The sequence below is a fragment of the Diabrotica virgifera genome, chromosome 5, assembly GCF_917563875.1.
Source record: "Diabrotica virgifera virgifera chromosome 5, PGI_DIABVI_V3a".
Classification (NCBI taxonomy): Eukaryota; Metazoa; Arthropoda; class Insecta; order Coleoptera; family Chrysomelidae; genus Diabrotica; species Diabrotica virgifera.
In genome coordinates, this window is record NC_065447.1 from 64,667,712 (window position 1) to 64,694,273 (window position 26,562).

Consider the following 26,562-nt stretch of genomic DNA (forward strand, 5'->3'; position numbering starts at 1 on the left):
ATTTATTCTCATTAGTTTTGGACCACATAACAGCGAAACTACAGGGTAACATACCATGGTGCTTAATGTATGCTGATGATGTCGTGTTAGTAGGAAATAGTGAAAGAGACTTAGAACAAAAACTGTAACAGTGGAGACAAGCTCTCGAGGAAAAAGGTTTAAAACTTAGTAGGACAAAGACAGAGTATTTGGAATGCTCATTTAAAGATAGAGTTACTACAAATAAAATGGTATCTTTGGATGGTGAACTGATTGTAAAAAGCAATAGTTTTAAGTACCTGGGATCGGTATTACAGATTAATGGAGAAATAGATGGAGATGCATGCAGAAGAATTAGGCCTGGATGGATGAAGTGGAAGGAAGCGAGTGGTGTGTTGTGTGACAAGAAAATTCCAATGAAGTTGAAGGGAAAATTCTATAAAACACCCATAAGGCCGGCTATGTTGTACGAAACTCAATTTTGGGCAGTGAAAAAGAAAGAGGAACAACGAATGCATTTGGCGGAAATGAGAATGCTTAGATGGATGAGTGGAGTGACAAAAAAGGATAAAATTAAAAATGACTATATTAGGGAAAGTCTAGGTGTGGCACCAATTGATGCCAAAATGAGAGAGCATAGGTTGAGATGGTTTGGTCATGTTCAACGTCGAGACGTTAATCACCCAATACGAAGAATTGCTGAAGTGCAGATTCCTGGAAGGAGTAGTATACTGGCCAGACCTTTGTAGTATACTGGCCAGACCTCCAAACAGGGTTGAGCATGCTGAATGCTTGTTGAGCTTTTCATATCCTCATACGAATATGATCTTCTGTACCTCCGCTTTCTGTTACACTTCCAAGATACGTAAAATTTTCCACATTTTCAATCTGCGCGTTGTTAATGATAAACAGTATGTTATTGTTTAATTTTATTAAGCAAGTCATATTTAAGTATCTAGTAAATATCACAACTGTTAAGTTTAAAATACAATTTATAGGCCTGGATCCTGCGTACCAAAAAAAAGTTTATTAATAGCAAGCTGAAAATTTGTTTATAGCTTAACGGTGTCTAGTCGGACAAACTTTGATGTATGGGAACGCTGAAACAGGGGAAGTTTTAATTGTGGAACAAGTTACAGGTTTGGACGTCACACTAAGAAAACGTCCCATGTATTTTGTCAGACAGAACTTAGAATTGATTTGTTATCTTTTCATTAAACTCTCATCCAAAAATCAGACTGCTATTGATCACCAACTGGGCATTGTCGGACTAATAAGTCCCACACGTAGAACATGTCAAATGACAGGAATTATGTTGCTGATAAATAGTAGTCTGATTTCTGCATGAGAGTTTAATGAAAGGGTATCAAATCAATTGAAAGTTCTGTCCGGCAAAATACATGGGACGTTTTCGTAGTCTGACGTTCCAAACCTGTAACCTGTTCCACAATTAAAACTTCCCCTATTCCAGTGTTCCCGTACATCAAAGATTGTCCGAATAGACACCGTTAAGCTAATAACAAATTTTCAGCTTGGTATTAATAAACTTTCTTTGGTACGCGGGATCCAGGCCAATTATTAAAAATAATGAATTACCTGTAAATGGCATATCTCCACAAGCCATCTGGTATGCTATACAACCCAGTGCCCACAGATCAGAAGAACAACCAGAGGTATATTCTCCTAGCATTTCAGGGCTAATAAACTGAGCTGTTCCTTCAAAACTTTTCCTTCTTCTTCCTGAATCAACATTCTTAACTAAATCATCACCACCCGTGTCATCGAGAATCTTAGAACTGCCAAAGTCTGTTATTACTATATGCCAATTTTCATCAAATAAAATATTCTCGGGCTTTAAATCTCTATGAATAATATTTTTACTATGTAGATATTCTAATCCTAAAGTAAGTTCTGCCAAATAATATCTGGTGCATTCAATACTTAGTTGGTCATGTTTTTCAATCTGTGTGAATAAGTCACCATTTTTTGCATAACTTAGAACAAAATATAGACGTTCAAGATCTTGAAAGGTCCAATACAGTCTCACAATATATGGACAGGCATTTCCTACAATTCTCAGTACTTCCTTTTCTCTCATCACATGTTCAGTTTTTCTTTCCCTAATAATATGTGACTTCTCCAGAACTTTAACTAAAAAAAAAGAAGAAATTAATTTCAAATCTCAAAACAATATCAAAAATGTGTTTGTTCCTTCATCTGAAACAATAAAACAGAACTGTATAATTAGTGGAATCCCACGGTCAGATCTGGCTACCATGGACGACAACAAATGTATATCACCACGTACAATGTACAGTATTTCTCATGATCATTTTTCAGTGCGTAACAAATGATAGGAAAAAGGGTAAGTCCGTGATAATACACATTTATGACATTTATTCTAACATGACATTTTAGTTAAATCTGACAGCTGTCACAGTTTATTTTCAATTTGGAATAAAAACAAATCAAAAGTGTTTCTTGCATTTATAAAATGGTATTTTCTTTGATTTGTATAGTCTTATAAATTATACAGATTATATTTGTAATATTATTATCTAATTAAAAAAAAATTATTTTTTTATTATGGCGCCATCTATCGACAACTAGAATAACTAGAATAAATGTTATAAAAATGTCACCGACGAAATGTAATCACCGACGTGCCTTTTTTCTGTCACATACAATTTAATGAGTTAGAAAGAAATCGAAAAACTGTGACGCACTGAAAGATGATCATGAGAAATACATAACACTATCACCTGAGGAAAAGTAACTGGAACGAGATGAAGAGTTAAAACACATACATTGGGCATTATGGGCCTCTGTGAAGTAAGATGTGAAGGAGAGGAATGTGAAACTTTGAAATCACGGCATAAACTTTCCTATATATCGATGGTGAAAGTTCCCAACCTCCTATGTCAATTTTTGGCTATTTTATTTTGTTCTAAATTAAAGATAAATATGTATTTTTACTATTTACAGCTCCTATGCCGTTATTTCATTAATTGGCTTATACAGTGCGCTGGAATAAGTGTTACCCCCCTTAAGTTATTTATTTTTAGCACATAAGTAGAGACCGACCGAATGTGACTTTTTTGGCCGAAGCCGAAGCCGATGCCGAAGTTCGGCCTGAAGGATACCTTCGGCCGAAGCCGAAGCCTAAGCCGAAGGTGACTAAATATTTGCATTTATAGTAGGGATAGTCGATGGTCGATGTTTTGCCATTAATATTTAGGTAGTCAAAACACCAGTAATCTTGAGTTTTAACAAATACAATAAAACTATTATAGTTTCTCAGAATTTTACTAGGTGATAAATATTCAAATGAAGATCTTTGAGACATCTTGGCCTATTGTTAAAATTTATATTCTACCTACTATCTGAAAGTTTGTAAAACGTTTTGGTTTATTAGGGTATAAAATAGGGTGTAAATATTATTCAAAGTATCAAAGGCTCGCCGAAGCATATTGTTTAGAGATTATTTATATAGTATAGTATACTCAGAGCATTTTATTATTCCACCTTCGGCGAAACCTTCGGCTTCGTTTTGGCCGAAGCCGAATTTTGGCCGAAGGTTTAAATATTGGCCGAAGGTGGCCGAAGCCGATGCCGAAGCCGATTAATCGGTCGGTCTCTACACATAAGCAAAACGCTCGGACAGGTTGATTTTTAAAATGATCATAGTACTTATCAATATTTCGCTTATAGCATCAATGTTTCGAACTTTACGCGATTCCTCTTCAGGTCACAGACACAACTTTGATTTTTTTTAAATGGAATAGTACATCATGTCTGTGACACCTCATTTAAAAGCTTTTGACATACTGATTACAAAAATGTATAATACTTTAATCCTTTTTAAGGTGGTAGGCGCAAAATTTGTTTTGAATTGTTTTTAAACGCATTTATTTTTTTCGAATCCTGAGAAAACTAATAAGTATTTTTGAAAAATTTAAACGCATAATGAAATATTACAATATTATCGAGGGTTAAACGTCCCTGAGAACTTCTATAATGATTATTTTAATAAGTCACAGGGGTGAAAAAGAGATAAAATTTAGTCTGATTTTTAATTTCAAATATCTCATTCAAAAGAAACTTTTTGTTTATTCTAAGGGAGTTTCAGTCTCGGTAATAATGTAATCTTTCATTCTGAGTTTAAATTTTTCAAAAGTATTTATTACTTTTCTCACGATTCGAAAAAAATAAATGTGTTTAAAAATAATTCTAACGAAATTTTGCGCCTACGCCATTAAAAAGCATTAATGTATTATACATTTTTGTAATCAGTATTTCAAAAGCTTTTAAATGAGGTGTCACATGATGTACTTTCCCATTTAAAAAAATCAAAGTTGTGCCTGTCACCTGAAGAGGGATCGCGTAAAGTTCGAAACATTGATGCTATAATATACCATGATTATTTTAAAAATCGACCTGTCCGAAAGTTTTGCTTATGTGCTAAAAACAAATAAGTTAATAAGGGGGGGGGTAACACTTATTAAATACATATTTCTGCTTAATTTAAGGGTAACAGAACAAAATATCCAAAAATTGACATAGGACGTTGGGAACTTTCACCATCGATATGGGAAACAAAGAAAAAATAGGTGGTGTTGGCATATTGAAACTTAACTATTACGTCCCTATGGATTCAGACAAAAAAATGGAAGCAGGGAAATGTTTTTGAGTGTCTTGGTGCGAAATGGCCACTTTGCAATAAATAGCTTTTTCAAAAAAAATTCCCCAAAGAAAATGGACCTGGGGGAAGACAGATGGAGTGACCAAAAATGAAACTGGTCTGGTCTTAACCAACAACAAAAACATGGTCCATGATGTAACAGTAAGAGCAAAGTTCAGACTAAATCTCCGACAACAAGGATACAAATTGATAACAAAAAAAAACACCCAACAAGATGGAATCTAATCGAAAACATGCATTTTTTTTCATATTTATTATAGCTCTCAAAACATTAATAAGTCCATGGTTCCTCTTAGTGCTACATTCAAAAATTCTGTCTTGTACTCCAATACTCTATTCTCTATTGCATAGGTTGATTTCTTTATTAATAAGACTTGTAAAATAAAAATGTATACCATTTTTATTCAGATGCAAAACAATCTTACTTTTCAATTAGAATACGGAGTGCAGTCCAGTCCCTTGAATCGCGATTTTCGGCTCTTATTGGAGCCTTCATCGGAAAGAACGTAGGCACTGTTCTCCATATTTTAACTGATTCGCATCGAGAGGTTTTCCCACCCATTGCAACTGAAGTGATGATAGTAGGTGGCTAGCGCCATCTGGCATTGAAAGACGAAGTAGTTTTCAATCCTAATAGTAAATTATTAATATTGAAAATATTAAAAATATTACTAAAAGATTTTTAAATTGAAAACTTATTGGTACACTTTCCTGGTGACACCTCCAAGACTTCTACAATTTGCAAGTCAAATGGATGCTGCAGTGAAGACGAGAGGGAAGGAATTCTACACTACGCAATTCACATCCCCCGTCTGCAGCTGGTAAAGTTCCAACGGAAAAATGCACCTAGTTACTCTACGGAGTAATACAACTATAAAATAAAAATGTATACCATTTTTATTCAGTTGCAATGCGAAGGCAAAACAATCTTACTTTTCAATTAGAATACGGAGTGCAGTCCAGTCCCTTGAATCACGATTTTCGGCTCTTATTGGAGCCTTCATCGGAAAGAACGTAGGCACTGTTCTCCATATTTTAACTGATTCGCATCGAGAGGTTTTCCCACCCATTGCAACTGAAGTGATGATAGTAGGTGGCTAGCGCCATCTGGCATTGAAAGACGAAGTAGTTTTCAATCCTAATAGTAAATTATTAATATTGAAAATATTAAAAATATTACTAAAAGATTTTTAAATTGAAAACTTATTGGTACACTTTCCTGGTGACACCTCCAAGACTTCTACAATTTGCAAGTCAAATGGATGCTGCAGTGAAGACGAGAGGGAAGGAATTCTACACTATGCAATTCACATCCCCCGTCTGCAGCTGGTAAAGTTCCAAAGTTCCAAGGAAAGTGTACCAATAAGCTTTCAATTTAAAAATCTTTTAGTAATATTATTAATATTTTCAATATTAATAATTTACTATTAGGATTGAAAACTACTTCGTCTTTCAATGCCAGATGGCGCTAGCCACCTACTATCATCACTTCAGTGGCAATGGGGATGTGAATTGCATAGTGTAGAATTCCTTCCCTCTCGTCTTCACTGCAGCATCCATTTGACTTGCAAATTGTAGAAGTCTTGGAGGTGTCACCAGGAAAGTGTACCAATAAGTTTTCAATTTAAAAATCTTTTAGTAATATTTTTAATATTTTCAATATTAATAATTTACTATTAGGATTGAAAACTACTTCGTCGTCAATAAGACTTGTCTTTACTTTTGTGTTGATGTAGTATTAAAAAACAAGAGTAAATGCAAATGACATTAGAGTAAATGAACAAGTTTTGTATTTGCGAAGTATTTTAAAAAAGGAACATGACCAGAGTTTCAATATGCGATTAGTAATAACATTTAGATGTTAAAGTTTCTCTGTTGTATTATATGGAGTGGACAACTGGGTTGTGATGACTTGGTTGGAGAGAATGCAAAGTCTTAGCTGAGCAATGTAAAAGTCAAACCATAAAAACTTTGGAACAAAACATGACTAATTCCAAAGAATTCTGGAGTTATGTACACAGTAAAAATAAACATTATGACTTACCAAACAACATGACCTATGACAACAATGAGTCAAACAATCCATCAGAAATTTCAAATTTTTTTAAACAGCATTTCTCTTAGTCATATGTAGATAACAATAACTGTGATATTCCAAGCTTTGATTGTAATAAAACAATTTGTTTAAGCAGCTGTGATATTAGTCTAATAGATATTTTTAATAAGTTAGAAAAATTAAATCTAAAACTTAGTAGTGGCCCTGATGAAATTTCACCTTATTTTGTACATACATGTCGTTTTGCTCTGTCTCCTGTATTACTAAAGATTTTTCTTTTATCATTAAGTACTGGCACTTTCCCAGAAGAGTGGAAAAAAAGTTATATTTCTCCTATTTTTAAGAATGGTAGTAAAATATTGGGGGTGCACACATAATGTTAACATATAAAAAGACCTTGAGACCCTATTTCCGTAGGTAAAGGTTTTTGAGTGTCTTCGAATTGTAAAAATCAAAGGACCTTATTAAAAATTACAATAAATAATGTATTTTATTGACTTAAAATTATAATTTAGTGTTTAAATGTTACAAGCAAGTTTTGTAACGAAAGTCAGTCGCCTGTTATTTTTTAGATAAATTATTCACAAACAAATTCAGTAAAATTTGGAATTTCTTGAATCATTTTTTTTTTATTGAAAACATTGCGAGTGCAGTTAATCGATCCTGGCCCATAGCTATTCTAAGGAAAGTTTTGATACGTTTCAATGCAGAGAGACATCGTTCTGTTTCTGCAGTTGTCACTGGCATCGTAACAAGTACATAATTGGAGAATTACAATGTGGAATTCCAACTGGATAGTTAAAATCGCATCTTCTATTTTATTCATTATGCTTCCTCTTCTCCAAATATGTGCTTCACACCTACACAATTTGTAAGTTTTTACACAAATCTCCATTTTAAATAATCATTTATAATCCCGACGTTTGCACTTTGGTACATTCTTAATTAACAAATTTGGTTTCGGCATTTTTAATTTTTCTTCTAAATATAATGAAGAAAATTTAATTGATTTTAAATATTCCACGCTAACATTTACGTCCACAAATCCTTCCATTCTTAATATAGTTCCGAAATTCGAACTTCATGAAAGCAAAATTTAAACATACGTGTGCCGTGCACGTTGAAAACACCAAAGATCATGCCATAAGATCACATCCAACTTGTGATCCTTTGGCCATCTAAACTTGTGGGCTATAGCGGGTAGCGGTGTGGGTGGTGAGTAGTATTTTTTCGTATGAAAAGTCATTGGTATAGGAACCACTGTGAGAGCGGTGAACGCGGGGTTCTGTCTAAGGCCTCGCATCCGTGAACTTTCTCCTTTGAAATATAATAAAAATAATTAAATGTTACCTATTAGATACTTATAAACTCCTTGGATCTGTTATTTCGAATTTCAATTACTGTATAGTTAGATTAAAATGTTATTTATAGAATGATAAATATTACATATGGGCCATTCCACGAACATACGCCTGTTTTGGATTACTTCGACAACGAATATTTTACTGTGCAACATAAGAAGTACGAAAGTAAATGCCGCTAATAATTATTCCAATAAACAGCAATGTAATTTGCAATTTACTTTCGTTCTTCTTATTTTGCACAGTAAAATATTCGTTGTCGAAGTATTTCAAAACAGGCGTATGTTCGTGGAATAGGGTATATATGAATGTTGGTGTGAAAATAATTTTGGGGGTTCACGTGCACATGTGCACTTATGGAGAAACCGCCACTGAGTAAAACATGTATAGAAAATTACAGACCCATTTCCAAAATTTCTATTTTTGCAAAGATTTTTGAGTCAATTATTCACTGAGTAAAACATGTATAGAAAATTACAGACCCATTTCCAAAATTTCTATTTTTGCAAAGATTTTTGAGTCAATTATTGCTTCAAAAATATTTTTTTCAATTAAAAGTTTAATTATTCCTGAACAACACGGCTTTATGTCGGGTAGGTCTACAACCACAAATCTAGTGATCCTAGAAGAATTCATTTTAGATGCCTTTGGGAAGGGGGCTCAGGTCGATGTGATCTATACCGACTTCTCAAAGGCATTCGATCGGGTTAACATCAAGATTCTTATAAAAAAACTAGAAGCACTAGGAATTCATTGATCCCTACTTGAGTGGTTGGAGAGCTACCTGACAAGACAGGCTTCAGGTTGTCAAAGTCAAGAACTGTCTTTCTGAAGAGATTTTGGTTAGGTCTGGCGTCCCACAGGATGGTCATTTATCGACTATTCTTTTTATTTGTTTCATAAATGACATTTTGGAAACCTTTGAAAATTGTGTTATTTTGTTGTATGCTGATGATTTGAAAATTTTTAGAATTATTAAGGATATTAGAGACTGTGTAAAAAGGCAAAAAGATGTAAACAATTTCTCACAATGGTGTATAAAGAATGACCTTTCACTTAATATCGATAAATGTAAAATAATGCGCTATTTTAGAAACTCACAACCTATCTGTTTTAATTACTCTATAAATAATATATTTCTGGAACCAACAAACACTTTGAAAGATTTAGGTGTATTTTTTGATCCCACTTTATGTTTCAAAAATCACTATAATTTTATTTGTAATAAAGCTTTTAAATTACTTGGATTTTTGAAAAGAACCTTGTCAGAATTCAATAATGTGGATTGTTTTAAAAGTGTGTATTGTTCTATGGTTAAATCAGTTCTGGAATATTCCAGCACTATTTGGTCTCCTTTATATAAATGTCATATTGAAAGCATTGAGAAAGTTCAGAAAAAATTTCTACGCTTTGTAGGCTATAAATTTGGGATTTCTTCAGAAGATATATAGTCCATGTGGTGAGACCGCTCTCGTCTGAAAAGATTTCTGATTAGGTTTCTTTGTGGATTCCTATTCAAAAATGTCCCCTTTAAACAAATATGAAGGGTGCCGGGCGGAATTTTTGGGCAGAAATTGATTAAACAATTTTTTAAACAAATACAAAAGATCACGTTTTTTTGCTCTGAAATATATATTTTTAGATTTTTTGGGTCATTTTAAACAAGAAAGGTATCTTGTAATTTTTCTCAAAAATTGATAGTTTTCGAGTTATAAGCGATTTAAAATCTGAAAAATGCGAAAATACGCATTTTTGAGGCTTAAAAACTCATATTTAAATTAGTATTTTTGAGGTTACCATATACTTATATTGAAGTTTAAACATTCAGCTTCAAGAATCTGAAGAGTGATCGCGTCTAACCTTAATTTAAATCGTTGTTTTTTAATTGTTAAATATGCATGTCCATCCGATTTTTTTGCCGGTATGGCGCGCTCTATTCCAAAAATCTCCTATTTTCCTCAGAAAAATATTTCTGATAGATTCTTTAAGACATTCTAAATAAAAAAAGTTTCTTGACATTTTTCTCAAAAGTTAATAGTTTTAAAGTTATAAGCGATTTAAAAATCGAAAATACGTTTTTTTGTCATTTTTGGGATTTTAAATCGCTTATAACTTTAAAACTATTAACTTTTGAGAAAAATGTCAAGAAACTTTTTTTATTTAGAATATCCCAAAGAATCATCAAAAATATTTTTCGGAGGAAAATAGGAGATTTTTGAAATAGAGCGCGCCGCACCGGCAAAAAAATCGGATAAACATGCATATTTAACAATTAAGAGGAAAATAGGAAATTTTTGAAATAGAGCGCGGCACCGGCAAAAAAATCGGATAAACATGCATATTTAACAATTAAAAAACAACGGTATAAATTAAAGTTAAACGCGATCACTCTTCAGAATCTTGAAGATTAATGTTTAACCTTCAATTTAAGTATCTGGCAACCTGAAAAATACTGAGGAATCCAGAAAGAAACCAAATCAGAAATTTTTTCAGACGGGAGCGGTTTCACCACATGGACTAATAGTGTATTGTGACATTTTAAAATTGCTTAATATACCAACATTAGAAAATCGTTGTTTAATGCTAGATTTGGTTTGTCTTTTCAAGATTGTAAAGGGAATGATAGATTCGCCTCAAATTTTGCAGAGAGTAGGTCTTAGGATTCCTCAAAGGTGCACAAGATCTAAGGACGTTTTTCACTTAGAATTCCAACAAACAAACTATTGTTTAAATAGACCTATAAGACGAATGTGTCAATCTGGAAATGGTTTAGATGTAGACTTTTTTTCTAGCTCTCTGAATAGTTTTCGAAAAAAGCTGAAAAAACCTTTTTAAAATACAATGTAGGCTGTCACTGTAAACTGTCATTTAGGTATTTATTCTATTCATTTGTTTTGTGTAAATTGTATGTAATTATTATTGAGTTCTAAAACTGTTAATATGATATGAATTATTTAATGATTGTAATTATTGTAATTGGTATAACCCCAAATAAACTATTTATTTATTTATTTACTACTGCAACTGTCTGAAATCATTTATAATATGATGCTATCATCACATGTTTAGGGTCTTTTAGACCTACACCACTATCAGCAATGTTATCAAAAATGTTAGAAATAATCGGAAGAGAGAAGAATAAATATTAAAGTTGGTAAAAAAAGGGGCATATTTTGCATTGACAGGAAAAGCATAAGTACTGATAAAAATACTGTTTTCTACAATTAATTCTTTAGCAAAACACCAAACTATTCAAACCAGCAGTTAATCAAATTACATTAATAAAGTCACTGTAAATAGTTAAAGATCATAAGTATTAGAAGAACAAAGAAGTGACATATCTCGCTATTTCCAAATAAAACACGGGTTTTAAAATTTTTTTATATAAGAAAATAAATAAAATTAAATAATTTATTTTAATTTTGTCAAAAAAAAATTGTTGATAAATAATATTCATACAACTTTAACCTTTGACAGTCACATGTAAACAATTGATAGGTAAAACATAATATTATCTAGAAACATTTTAATATTGTTGTAAAATTGTTTATTTGTGACATCTCAGTTGCTTGAAATATCTGTTGGGATTACAACATTAATTATTGTTAAATAAAGTTTTTTACTGAAATTTTTGAACTTCGATATTATTGTGTTTTGAAAGAAAACTTGATATGAAAGTTGGAATATAAATATGTAAATAATTTAGGTATTTAACCAGTTGCCAGGTTTTGCATCCATAAAGAACAGTGCTTTTAAAAATACTGTAATATAGTTGTATTTTTGTCTCCTTATAGTTTTTTACCAGAATAGTGAGTTTAATGCACTTATTATTTTCTTCCCTTTTTTTATTCATTCTTCAATTTCTGTTTCAGTACATTCATTTCTTTCCATATTTAACCCAAACAGATACATTCGGAATATGACGAAATTACCTTTCCATCTTCTAAGTTTAGTTCATTGTTTTGAACTCCGCCTATGCACATGTATTTCATTTTTGTTAACATATATATCTTTACCTGTTATTTTTACTTTTTGACTTGCTTTATTGTCGTAGTGTTTATTGTATCTTATTGTATTTTACGTATATTTGTAATATTTTGTTAGTTCTTCATATCTTCTGTAATGTTTTATTGCAATGAGCTTTGCTCGTAAATATATATATAAATAAATAAATAAATAAACATATAAACCCCATCAGTAGTATTCTTGTATTAATTGCAGATCTTCCTGATCCTATATGACGACTACTTGATTATATGCAAAATTAAGAGTATATAGGGTTATCCCGTCTGCCATTAAATAAATATCTATTTAATGGTATACCCATTCCAGAGCATGATCTCCATTTTTTCAGTGCCCCATTCAGGTAGATATTGAAGATTGTTGGTATTCCTGGGGAAATATGGAGAGCATTGGGAGAGAGAGGAATAAGTTGGCTAGAAGGTCTATTTAATAGAATTATGGAAGTTGGACAAATGCCAGATGAATGGAGAAGCAGTATACTAGTACCTGTCTACAAAAACAAGGGAGACATACAACAATGTACAAACTACAGGGCTATAAAACTACTTAGCCACACCATGAAAATATGGGAGAGAGTAATTGATAGACGGATACGTGAAGAAACCGAAATATCCGATAATCAATTTGGCTTTAGCAGTGCAGATCAACAACATTTGCAATTTTCATTGCAAGGCAACTGATGGAAAAATACAGGAATAAAGAGACCAACGCTCATATAGTATTCATTGATCTTGAGAAAGCATATGATAGAGTTCCTCGAGAGATTCTGTGGTGGGCACTCAAGAAAGGAGTCCCTGGCGAATATATAAAGATTGTGAGAGATATGTATGAGGGAGTAACGACTAGTGTTATAGGACAGGTGTGGGAGAGACTGATAAATTTCAGGTGAACGTAGGATTGCACCAAGGCTCGGTGCTTAGTCCTTATTTATTCTCATTAGCTTTGGACCGGATAACAGCAAAACTACAGGGTAGAATTCCATGGTGCCTAATGTATGCTGATGATGTAGTGTTAATAGGAAATAGTGAAAGAGATTTAGAACAAAAACTGGAAAAGTGGAGACAAGCTCTGGAGGAAAATGGTTTAAAACTTAGTAGGACAAAAACAGAGTATTTGGAATGTTCATTTAAAGACGGAGTTACTACAAATAAAATGGTATCTTTGGATGGTGAAATGATTGTGAAAAGCAACAGTTTTAAGTACCTAGGAACGGTATTACAGCAGGAGATGCATGCAGTAGAATTAGGGCTGGATGGATGAAGTGGAAAGAAGCGAGTGGTGTGTTGTGTGACAGAAAAATTCCAATGAAGCTGAAGGGAAAATTCTATAAAACAGCCATAAGACCGGCTATGATGTACGGACCTGAATGTTGGGCAGTAAAAAGGAAAGAGGAACAACGAATGCATGTGGCAGAAATGAGAATGCTTAGATGGATGAGTGGGGTGACAAAGAAGGATAAAATTAGAAACGAGTATATTAGGGGAAGTCTAGGTGTGGCACCAATTGATGCCAAAATGAGAGAGCATAGGTTAAGATGGTTTGGTCATGTTCAACGTCGAGACGTTAGTCACCTAATACGAAGAATAGCTGAAGTGCAGATTCCTGGAAGGAGTAGGAGAGGAAGACCAAAGAAGATCTGGGGGGAGACGATAAGGCAGGACATGTTGGTAAAGGGGATTAACATTGATATGACCCAAGATAGAATTGTGTGGAGAAATGCAATTAGGGAAGCCGACCCCGCATAGGGATAAGGCAAAGAGAATGATGATTGAAGAGTGTTGGAGATAAACTGCAGCCTTGCCTTAGGGCCGGATTCACCAACAACAAATAAATCAATGAATAGTTTATTCATCAAATAAAATTTATTAGTCGATTATATCTTTATTGTGTTTCAATATAATTTTGATAATTTAAAGTAAAACTGACGAATTTTCTGTTTTAGATATTTAAAGCAAGATTAACTTATCAATTTATTTGAAGAGTAAATATATAGTTATTTGAAAAATTAATAAATAAAATGTTATTTGACGTCAATGAAACATAGACGTGTCAGTTTATTGGTTGAATAAGTTTATTCAAGAATAAACTACCATTCGTCGTTGGTGAAACCGGCCATTAGTTCCTTACTTACTGGTTGTTAATCATTATTAAAAAAAAAAAGAATATTTCCATGAAAAGCTGGATACTGCACATAGACAGTGTCCAAGAAACTGTGTGAAAATAGTAATGGGAGACATGAATGCCACAGTGAGTCAGGAGCTGGTCTTCTTCCCTAGAATACGCAAACACAGTGCCCACAAAAATAGTAACAACAACCGAACCCAACTGATTAATTTTGCAACATCACTCAATGTGACAATATCCAGCACATGGTTCCAACACAAAAAGACACACAAAGTAATATTAATGTCGCCAGATGGGTATACAAGGAACCAAATCAATTATAATAAGGTACAACTCTAAATGAACTTACGAGACCCTAGTAAGGTCAATGACCTTTCAACCAACCGGAACAGATGGCTAACAGAACACCTTCAAAATATACTTTTTGGCACATGAGGATAACTAATATTTATTTGAGATAACTAAAAAAATGTTTATGCAGATTTTGTACCATTTATTAGATCTGTACAAGCTGGCACAGGGTTCTAGACTTTTGGAATAGGTATCATAAATAAGTATAGGATTTACAATAATTGGCTTAGATCTGTTTTATAACAGACAGCATCTAGAAAAATAATACAGGTATTGCACCTAGTTTCCATCTAATAATCATGTTCATTTATATCCTCTTTGTTCATTTCGATCATGCATGAATACAATCTCATTTCTGTGACATCTTTTATTTTGGAATAAAATAAAATGTATCTTCTTTTTAAGTTCATTTTTCTAGTTAAATTCAGAATTGTTAATAAATATACCTAGCTTAAATGATATTGTTAGTTTTTATATTTTAATTTTTTAATTTATATTTTAAAACCAAACAATATCATTTAAGCTATATTTATAATTCTGCATTTAACTAGAAAAATGAACACCGTCTACAGACGGTTAAACTTCATCAGGATTTTTAGATAATGACAGCTTAAATCAAAAATAAGTTATTGGCATGTTTTTATTAATGCCTAGATATTTATTGAGACCCACCTGGTACAATGGTATGTGGAGAAGAAGATTCAACCATGTGTTAGATCAAGATTACAAAGAATCCTCTATAGCAAATTATGCAAAAATACAAAGATTGCTCTGGGCATGTCACCTTATAACAATGGATAATGAGAGAACACATATCGTCCCTACCATTTCCAACTATCGAATGTAAAAAATCGGATTTTTTAGATTCAATACCTTACCCTCGCATTATATGTGATACATCTTGTGGCAAATTCTCGTTATTGTAGCTTGATTAGGAGCACGGGAAATATGCTGTCTAAACCATCGAATATGAACATGTTTTCATTTGTTTGACTGCAAACTGACGAAAATGGTTATACTCAATACTTTTGTTTTGTATAAAATATAACCAAACTAAAGGTATATTTGTACAACGCTAAATGTCGAATGTGTAACATTCGTTAGTTTGTGTTGTAATTTATTTAACAGTTATTCAATTGTAATCTGTAAACTGTCGAAAATGCTAAACTGCTGAGAAGAATAAAATGCATGTTTACAATTTGTTATTCGCTATTATACATTCGCTACTTTGAATTATCGGACCGAAACAAATCTTTGATTAATACAAAAAGCAAAGTAACAAATGTGATTTTTTGGAAAGAAAAAAATGATAAGCAGTTCAAATTTGTTATCAATCTAACAAGGATTAACCATTACATACAAAAAATATAAAAATTTTCCCATTTGTCAATGCACTGATTTAGGAGTCTCTAAAAAAGAGTTATTTTGCTCTCCTGAAAAGTACCACTTTTCACATTCGATAGTTGGAAATGGCAGGGACGATATAGAGCGTTTCACATTAAGAACGGAACATTGCGAAGATAGGGCTATGTATTTCTTCTGGACAATAGAAGCGAGCCGATGCCACACTGTCTCATCAGAATGAATATTGGCAGTCTAATAGGAATACTTGACTGAGATTTTTATCAACACTGATCTGCATAAGCTGAACGTTTTGTTCTTAACGTTAAATAAAGTATAGTATAGCTCTTAGTGGAACTATGGTGGGATGTCAGCCAGTAAAACGAGGTGGATAGACAAGGTGAGAACTAAAGAGATACTGAGAGTGGATAACTGGATATTGTCAAAATTATTGTCTAATGATTTTTTGGGTGTAATCCAACAATACAAAAAAGGTAAATAAACATTTCTTCTTGAGTAGTACTAAATTTTGCTATTTAATAATAAATGACTTCAAACAACATCTGGATAAAAGGTCAAAGGCATTTCTAGCCAAAAATAAATTAATAAGTTTTGAAACCTAACTGATGTTTAAATCTCTTAAAATAAAGTGTCAAACATTTAATCAAATTCAATGACATACCTATTATTTAAAACAATATCAACTCTCCATGAAATCATAAATTAACTATTAATTGAGAAGGAAATTGTTAAAGAAAAATTTAAACTTAATTCCAATACATCAATATTGTCAGCAGAAACCATAGCTATCATAAAAGCATGCTAATACGCCGAAAATAAAAATCTCAAACAAATAAACAAATCTGACTCATTATCTGCTTTAAAAAGTTTCTCTAGTCAACTAGATGGAAATTCTGTTAATGTAAATCCCTACATAAAAGAATTAAAAATATTATTATCTAATCTAACAACAATGCAGTGTAATATAGTATTCACATGGATAAAAGCTCATATTGGTCTTGAAAATAATGAAAAAGTAGATCAGTTGGCAAAAGAGAGCATTTTCAGTGGCGAGGAAACATTGAGTGATATTGGACTTCAAGAATGTATAACCGTAAGTACAACCAGACTGATATGGAACCAGACTGACATGATAACTGGAAACTTCAATGGAATCAATGCTGTATAAATTGTCTGACAAGGTATACTCTTTTACATCCGAAAATCCCGACAGATTATTGGCATAAAAAATTAGATTTTGTAAGACACGATATTGTTACTATCTCTGGACTAAAATTTGGCCATGACTGTTATACCGCACATCTACAGTGGTGTTAAAAAGTCCTGCATCACCTAAGTGCCTTATAGTTTTTGAGGTTTTTTGTATATTTTCACTAATTCATTTTAAGTTTGTGCTTGTAATTAGCATTATCGGTATACTTACTAATGTTTTTTTAATTACTAGCTTAAAATTCTACAGAAAAGATTAAAATAATCTGATTGAAGGGATTTCCTATAATCCGAGAAAATTATGAGGTGATTATTAAGTCATTAAAGTACTATTAAATTGAATCTTAATGACAAATTTGCCACATATTTTGACTATATAAACACTATAGTTACCCTAACACATTTATTTGCTCTTTGATTTTTGATAAAAAGGTCAAAATGTCATCCCAGACCAAACAAACTAAATTATCGAACGAAAAGCGTTTTGAAATTATTTTTCACCATAAAAACGACAAATCTAGTCGTGAAATAGCATCCACAGTAAACTGTAATCAATCTACTGTAATTAGAGTCATTAAGAAGTATGCTGAACAAGGAAAAATCAACTACAGACCGCGTATTTGGTAAGGTGATGCAGGACTTTTTAACATCATTGTATATAAAATCAATGTAATACAGTCGGATTTGTACGAAAATTGCAGTACAATAAGGGACTTGGATCATATATATTTTTTGCATGTGACAAATATGTGACACACAGAAATCTATTGAATATGCAGCTATTGCAAGAAATGTTTATCCCCATATAATCTGATGAACTTACTAGCTTGGAACAAACTGTCAATCTTTAGGATTCCTCTAGATTATGTTAAGTCGTGTAAATTGAAACTTTAGATTATAAAATTAGTTGTGTATATTAATAATACCCCGTATCCCTACTTAGTCTGTGGTTAGTCACCCTGAACGACCTGGGTGCAAAAAGTTTTTTCCCTTCCCTGCTATTGACTGTTCGATTGGATTCGTAATGGTCTTGGTGTATGGTCAGACATTGATTTTAAGAAGTGTTGCTGGTTAAATGGGCGCAATTTCCAAATGTCATAAAAGAAGGAAAAAAATATTGATTAACGTTTTAAACAATACTAAATATGAGAAAACTTGGTGTTCTTATTTCATAAATAGGATTTATGTTGTGTAGTTTACCTATTCATAAAGGGTTGTTGCATTGGTTTGTTTAACCAAAAGGAAGATCCCACTGTTTTGAAAAATCTTCCAGTTGAATTTGATTTGTTTTGTATTATTGCACAATTTCTCCTAAGTTGTGTGGCTACATTACAAATTTACAAAAGTCTTAATCAGTGTATCAATGTAACAATACAAAGATAAATTAGTAGCGACATTATGGTACTTACTGGCATGTTCTTTATGTGTGTGTATGTCTTTAGCTAAATAGACAGTGCTGAAACTGCCTTCTCCCACAACTTTCCCAAAAATGTAATCATCTGAGGTCCTTTTACGAACTTCTTCTGCTGGTGGCATTTTGATTTATAAACTTCAGACTAGACGACAGACGATCACTCTACCGGGAAAGTAAAACACCTATTACGTAAATAACAGCAAATATTTTCCAAATTTATAATGTTGGTTTTATTTGCGGTGAGTGATTTCCCATTGATGACATATTTTTGTAAATAAAATACCTTGGAAATTATCCCATAAATACGTCACTCACTAGTATACGTCATTGCATTGTGATTGCATTGTAGTGAATAGAACAGTTAAAATTTATACTTCGTCCCACATAATCATGACAACAATACTCTTGATATTTTTAATTGGATATTTATCAATATACGTATATTATGCCGTCACTTTCAATTAATAAAAGGATTAATCGGGTTGCATGAATAAATTTATATTTTAATTTTTTTGAATAGAAAATTCCGCACTGTTCTGGGTGTGCTTTGGAAATACAGGGTATCACGACACAGTATCTTGCGTCCTTTTCTTATCAACATCTATTCAATAGCTCTCACTCGTCAATAGAATATCACTATGCTATTTGCTATGCTCTAACCGATTTTTTCTGAATTAATTCCCATTCCAATCTATAAAATAATAATAATTAAAGTAAAGGATAAATATAATTCAAATTCAAAGATTTTATTTGAAAATTTCTTAAAGTATTACTATTAAGTACAGGTTGTATTAACAAGAGGAAATAATAATATGTTTAAAATATTTAAGAAAATATTTTACAATGTTCATAATTTTCTGTGATAAAAGGATGGAATTAAAGAAAAATGGTTATAAAATGAGACTTTTTTAGTAAATTTTAGGTTATTTATATAGAGAAACGAGAACACATTTTTCGAATTGATTGATTTTTTGAATTTTTACCTCCTTTAAGCGCACATTTTACGTCAAAGTGATGTTAATTACCAGTAGCGGACCCAGAATAGTTGATTAAATTTAAAAATTTAAAATGAAATAAATTAATGTATTTTACAAAATTTAAAAAAATGGAAATTATATAAAAATATTTTTTTTTGAATCAAATGGATTATATTTTTAAGAACGAAAATAAGGCAGTCTGGGTTAAAAATATCTCATCCCTGTTTTTATCCCAGGAAGAGTAAACTAAAAAGACAGATTCGCCCCCAAGAAAGACACTAGGAAAATCATACCAAATACATCTTCTTTTTTGGTTGATCATCGTCGGGTTTCGACGGTAATCCATAAATATTATACCTATTATAGTAATACGTCGGCTAAAGAGTTCTAAAAAACTTTATACAGTTGAGTCCGCGAGTCTTTACCCGTGCGTCATCACTTAAAGCATACGAGATAAGTCGGAAATCTATTTCACGCAACAACAACTGACAGAAAGTGGCTACTGTTCCGATTACGGGTTTTATTATAAAATTTGACGTTATCAAATATATAGAATGTCAAATGTAAGTTTTGCTTCAAAATTTTTGCGCAGAATTACAGCTACATTTGAAGTAGCTTAATAAATTCTTTTATTATTATTGATTAATAAATAAATAAACAATTTATAAAAAAATCCAATAACATATTTTATTTTTGTTATTTTATTCACTTTGACGGAAATCTAAACACAGTCATTTCTTTACTGTGTGAATGACGTTAGCTTTGTATGTTTTAAATATTAATTGCCTAAATATAATTATTTACCTTAAAATTTCAAAGCCCAATATAAAATTAGTTGTGAAAACAACTGTTTGTGTAATATAAAGAAACTTCAAAACGCAAAAATTCGACAAAAACCGCAAAAAGTTCAACTGACTGACAGCCACAAAATTAAACAAATCAGAAACGTCAAACAAATTGTGCTTAAAATATGAAAACATACCGAATCGTCTTTTTTTGTACCTATCTCTTTTCAATGCACTGAGTCTAGATGGTTCATAAAAATAACATGTGTTGTTACTTAATAATAAACGGCAGCTGGTTTGTCATGAGTTTCATGCATAGATATAACAGAATAGATTAGGCCAGTTCGAAAAATAGCGTAACGCGGAACAGTTCGGGTCGGTGGTCTATCTATCTCTCTCTACCGGCGCTTAGCTTTCTCTCTCTAGCATATGATGGCCGCCGCCTGTGTGTCACTGTCGTTTTGTTATTCCCACCTCTTGGTAGATACGCTCACACTCGCACGACAGACAAAGATAGCTAGACCACCGTACTTGATATCGGCGTTACACCCCGATGCATTGAGTGGCATATGACTAGCCTGATCTATTTTCTTTACATATCTCTGGTTTCATGCATGGAAGAGAATGATGCTAGATAAAAAGTATGTGTTTTATCTCGCCAGGTATTAATGACGCACGGGTAAAGACTCGCGGACTCAACTGTATAAAAGTAGACTCAATCTAAAAATTAAAGGAATAACGCAGAAAACACAAAAAATCTCCGATATAACTTAATTAACCAAAATAACTGTCAAAGTCGTGTTCGTTTTTTGGAGTTCGTCCCAAAGAATTATTAATTTTGACAGTGTTTTGGTACATTCCGGCCTTGTTTCCACGTGCAGAGTGTTATCAATAGTTTCTGTTTTGTGGTACTTTGTGGAAAACTAGAAGACAGCTTTGTTTTACAGAAAATGTCAGGTAACGGGGGCGGTCCTGGCCCGCCCTCGGTTAATTTAAATAATAATAATCAGATGAATAATAATGATAGTCAAATTAATGTTTCTTCAATGGATACAGTATCCTCAAATTTCTAAAAATATGACTTTGATAATAAATATCAACCGACGGATGCAGGTCCGTATCAGGTATTTTTGGAACATACCGATAAGAATCTTGGTCGTCTTTTTCCTGTCAGAATTGGCTTTTATTTACAACAAGTAATTGAATTTAGAAATGACGTTATTGATATTCATTCTGTAGGTTTAAAACGTGTTAAGGTAATTTTTAGAACATACAAAATCGCTAATTTATTAATTAATCACGAAATATTAACAAAAAATAAGTTGATTGCTTATATTCCAAAATTTTTCACGCATAAACGAGGCATAATACGCGGCGTTGATACCTTTTTTACTGAAGAATACTTGAAAAAAGCAATTAATTCCATAGTTCCAGTGGCGGAAGTGAGAAGAATGAAACGAAAAATTATAAACGCTGAAACCAAAAAAGAAGAATTTGTCAATAGACAATTGGTAGTAATAAATTTTAAAGGTAATAAAATTCCGTCCTTTATTAATATAAATATGGTTAATTTTCCTGTAGAACCATACATCCATCCCGTTGTTCAATGTGTAAAATGTTTACGTTACGGTCACAATATCGTTCAATGTAAAGGCAAATCACGTTGTTCTCGATGTGCAAATGAGCATTCTTCCGCTGAATGTAATTTCGAGTTGCAAATGTGCGTTCACTGTAAATCTTCTGATCATCCTTCAATTTCAAGAGACTGCCCAATGTATAAAAAACAACAAGATATAAAAAAAGTAATGGCTTTCGAAAATAAAAGTTTTAAGGATGCCGAATTATCGATTAACAATCCAGCTTATGCCAAAATTAATACCAACAATAGGTTTGATATATTAAATAATCTTGAAAACTTTCCCGATTTAGCACCAGCAAACAAAACAATTTATTATGCTCCTTTAAATAAACCAAAATCAAATTAAACCGCATTAGAATCAAAAACAATTAAAAGGCGAAGAACTGAGACTTCTTCTCAGACTCCAAGCACTAGTAATTCAGATTTAGAAAATTCCCATCAAAAAAGACAAATTTGTCTTCCCCCATATACACCCGCTCCACAACAGAATAATTTCATGTTTTGTCGAGATAAACTTATCTCACAGATATATTCATTAATTACAAATATAATTAATAATCAAGGAAAATTTGAATTAAATAAGATCAGGGACAATATCATTACAATATTCGATAATAATGAAGATAATTTAGAATCCATTCTCACAGATAGTGAAAATGGCTATTAAAAATATTACAGAAAAACTAACCATATTACAATGGAATTGTAGATCCATTTATAGTAACAAAGGCAGTCTTATGCATCATATTAACAACTACCATACAGATATAATAGTTCTATCAGAAATATGGCTCACATCCGGTCATCATTTTAGACTTAAAGGATATAACTTTATCAATAAATGTCGTGAAGATGGTTACGGTGGCGTAGGTATTTTCATCAGACAGGGAATAGATTACCAAGAATCCGAAATTAATAATAATTTCGATGACAGTATAGAAGCATGCGCAGTTTTTTGAACAAAATTAATCTCTCATTAGTATCAATCTATAGATCATCAGATGTTAGAATAGAAATAAATGACTGGATCAACCTATTCCTTCAGTTAAATATTGCAAAAACTATTTTTCTGGGAGATTTTAATGCTCACCACGGCATGTGGGGGCCAATTGCAGACGACAGAAATGGTAGAATATTAGTGGAGGCCATGGATTATTGTGAAATAATTACATTAAATGACGGAACACCAACAAGAATATCCCCAACTAGTAATCATTCAGCCGTTGACTTAACTCTAACATCTCCCTTCTTAGCCGACCGTATAGCTTGGTCAGTAGATTCAGATTCATTAGGTTCAGATCACTACCCAATCAATATAGAAATTCAAATCAATCCCTCCTCCTTTGTCATTAACCCATCAACAAAATGGAATGACTCTCGTGCTGACTGGTCTGTTTTTGGAAATATTTTTGAATTAGAAATTAGTGAGCTCAATAATTTAGATAGGAATTCAAATTCTGTAGACAAAATCGAATTTTTCCTCAATGCAATCACAATCGCAGCATCGAAATCTATGCCTATTAAGAAATCTTTCACACCTTCTGTACCAAGACCTTATTGGTGGGATGAGGAATGTTCTGCGATTGTTAAAAAACGAAAAGAAGCTCTCAGCGAGTTTAAAAAACAAGGTAATTTTATCAATTATCTACAATATCAAAACATTTCTGCTAATGTCAAACGTACGTTTAAACTTAAGGCGGCTGCACAATTGCCCGGGAACGGGAACGAGAACGGAAACGGGAACGGGAAAAAAGTTAACCTCTACGTAAATTAATGTTGTAGATGCACAATAACCGAGAACGAGAAGCTGTCCGGTAACGGGAACGGGAAAGTTGACCATGTTTTAACTTTCTCGTTCCCGTTGTATCCCGGAACCAATCAGAAGGCAGTATTAAAAATACTGTCAAATGCCCAATAAAAATTTGTTAGAAGTGTGTGACCAAGTTTTACTGACAATTTTTATACATTTTGCATTAAAATAAATGACGAACGATTGATTTATTTATTGGAAAAATAATGTCCTTATCCGTATGATGATTGATGTAGATCATAGTACGTACTTATATGGTAATTAGATACATAATAATAATATAAATATTCGAATGATATGGTTTTTGTCTTTATGCTGACAAACCTTTGTGATTGAACACATATTGTGTAAATTAGGTCCAAGATCATAAAAAACGAAAATATTAAAATCTCGTCATCAAATAAATCCATATTTTTAGAGTTAACAGACATTTTCTTTTAATAAAATTAGAAAAAGATCGTTCCACAAAATTTATTTTGAGAAGAAAAGTAATTAACAGCACAAGTGACAATGACACAAAACAGCTGTTAACCATTTAATTGTGAATCTACTAATGCTTTCAGTTTCCGTTCTCGTTCCCGTTTCCGTTCTCGTTCCCGTTCCCGGTCAATTGTGCAGCCGCCTTTAAACAAAAAAACAGTTGGAAAATGTTTTTGAATAAACTAAATAAAAACACTCCTCTGACTGAGATATGGAACACTGTAAGATCTATTTGCAATAAACACCATCAAAAAAGAAAACCACAATTAGACGAAAGCCTTATTCAAAAAGTTCTTGATACATTGGCTCCTTCATCTGCTGCAGGTCCAATTTTTAACGACAACATTAATCAATTTCACTTCCATCAAGACTCAGACACCCTTTCAAAAAATTTTAGCTTTTCGGAATTAGAATTAGCCTTAAAAAAATCAAAAAATACTGCACCTGGACTTGACGGGTTCACTTATACGATAATAAATAAATTGCCTGAAAGTGGTAAACTTTTTCTATTAGAAATTTTTAATGATTGGTGGGTGAAACAAAAGTATTCAGATAGTCTTAAAAATATAATTGTGTGTCTTCTAGCGAAACCTAAGAAACCACCTGACTTACCTTCGTCCTACCGACCTATTTCATTGTTATCGTGTATTACAAAAACTTTCGAAAGGCTTATAAAATTTAGACTCGAACATTTTGTCGAAAACAGATCAATTTTACCAAAAAATCAGTATGGATTTCGTAGAGGTATAGGTACAATTGATGCAATCTCCCATTTAGTTACAGATGCTCAATTGTGTCTATCAAAAAATAATTACATGTTGTGTCTTTTTGTGGACCTTAAAGGGACTTATGATGTGGTAGATTTGGAAATATTATATTCAAAAATGGTAACGTTTGGTATCAATAAAAGAGTCTCTATAAATATTTTAAATTTGTTTGCTAATAGAAAAATATTTTTGCAAGATAGTCATAACATTTTACATGGTCCAAGAGTACTTTACAACGGGCTTCGACAAGGCTCTATTTTAAGTCCCCTTTTGTTTAACTTATACACTGCAGACTTGCATGATTTGATGAGCGATGACATACAAATTATTCAATACGCGGACGATTTATGCATTTATGTCACCCATAATACCTACGATCGCTGCATGATAGACTTAAGACGTACTTTTGACAGGTTACAAAACTGGTTCGACGATATGGGTTTTAGTGTTTCACCAGAAAAGACAGCTGTGATGTGTTTCACAAGGCACAGATATCAGTTAGTCGATAATTTCTCTATAGGTAAATACACTATTCCTATCGTAAAAGAATATAAATATTTAGGTATAATTATAGATAGTAAACTTCTATGGACCAGTTACATTAAGTATGCCAAACAAAGATGTGAAAAGGGAATTAATCTTCTGCGCTTCCTCTCCAAACAGAGCTGGGGCGCGGATCAACAAATTTCCTTAATGTTCTACAAGTCTTATATTCGCCCGATTTTGGATTATGGGTGTACTCTCTATGGTTCTACCTCCAATACGAACCAACTATTACTCTTGATCGAATACAATATAGAGCTCTGAAAATATGTTTGGGAGCCATGGCATCTTCACCAAATCATGCCATTCTGGCAGAGTCTCAAGAACTTCCTCTTAGTTTTCGAAGACAGTTTTTAGCAAATAAAAGCCTATTAAAATATAGATGTTACAACAGTGATTTGATCGCAAAAATTAACTTTCTTGTAATTGACAATTTGACAAATCATTATTGGAAAAAGAAAAACTCTCCTCCTTTGGCAGATGCATTTACTGATACAAACTTATTTCAAAATGATATTGTTAAACTTAATAAAATACCATTGTATGCACCTTAGACCATAAAAGCTGATAGACACGCCTTGTACCGAACCGTTGAAGCAAACACCTTCCGCGAAAGTGACGTCACAATACGGCAAGAACTCGTTTGGATTCTTAGCAAAGCACTAATAAAATTACCCAATTTTAGATTAATTTTAATATAACTTCAATATTTTGTAAAAATAAATGTTTTATTTAATAGTAGGTACATATTATATCGTTGGTATATCTCTTCTTGTTTGATAATCAAAAATAAATTTGAAGGAGAGTAATTTTCTTTTGGGTGGAAGTTTCAGGTTAGGTGAAAAAATATGTAGGAAATCTATTAATTTATTGACCACAAAACAAAATAGCTTTTGTGAACTTACTTCTAACTCTTATTACATTATTTAGTTTTTCACGTTCGTGGTACAATCTGATGTTGCAATAAAGGAAACAAATTA

General features: G+C 32.4%; 1 protein-coding gene across 6 annotated transcripts in view; it reads right to left on the reverse strand.

The window, feature by feature from the left end:
* The window catches only part of LOC114325167 (3-phosphoinositide-dependent protein kinase 1), a 145,751-nt gene that overhangs the window by 53,534 nt on the left and 65,655 nt on the right, over window positions 1-26,562 (reverse strand). The window contains exons 1-2 of one of the 6 annotated variants that reach the window (XM_050650091.1): window positions 18,577-18,915; window positions 1,576-2,130 (exon numbers count right to left, since the gene is read on the reverse strand). The exons of 3 other annotated variants lie outside the window; for them this stretch is intronic. In XM_050650091.1, coding sequence (XP_050506048.1) covers window positions 1,576-2,130; window positions 18,577-18,703 — 682 coding nt within the window. In that variant the 5' untranslated portion in view covers window positions 18,704-18,915. Of the gene's footprint in view, window positions 1-1,575; window positions 2,131-18,576; window positions 18,926-26,562 lie in introns of those variants that run through there. 2 more of the 6 variants (XM_050650093.1, XM_050650089.1) reach the window with 2 other exon arrangements.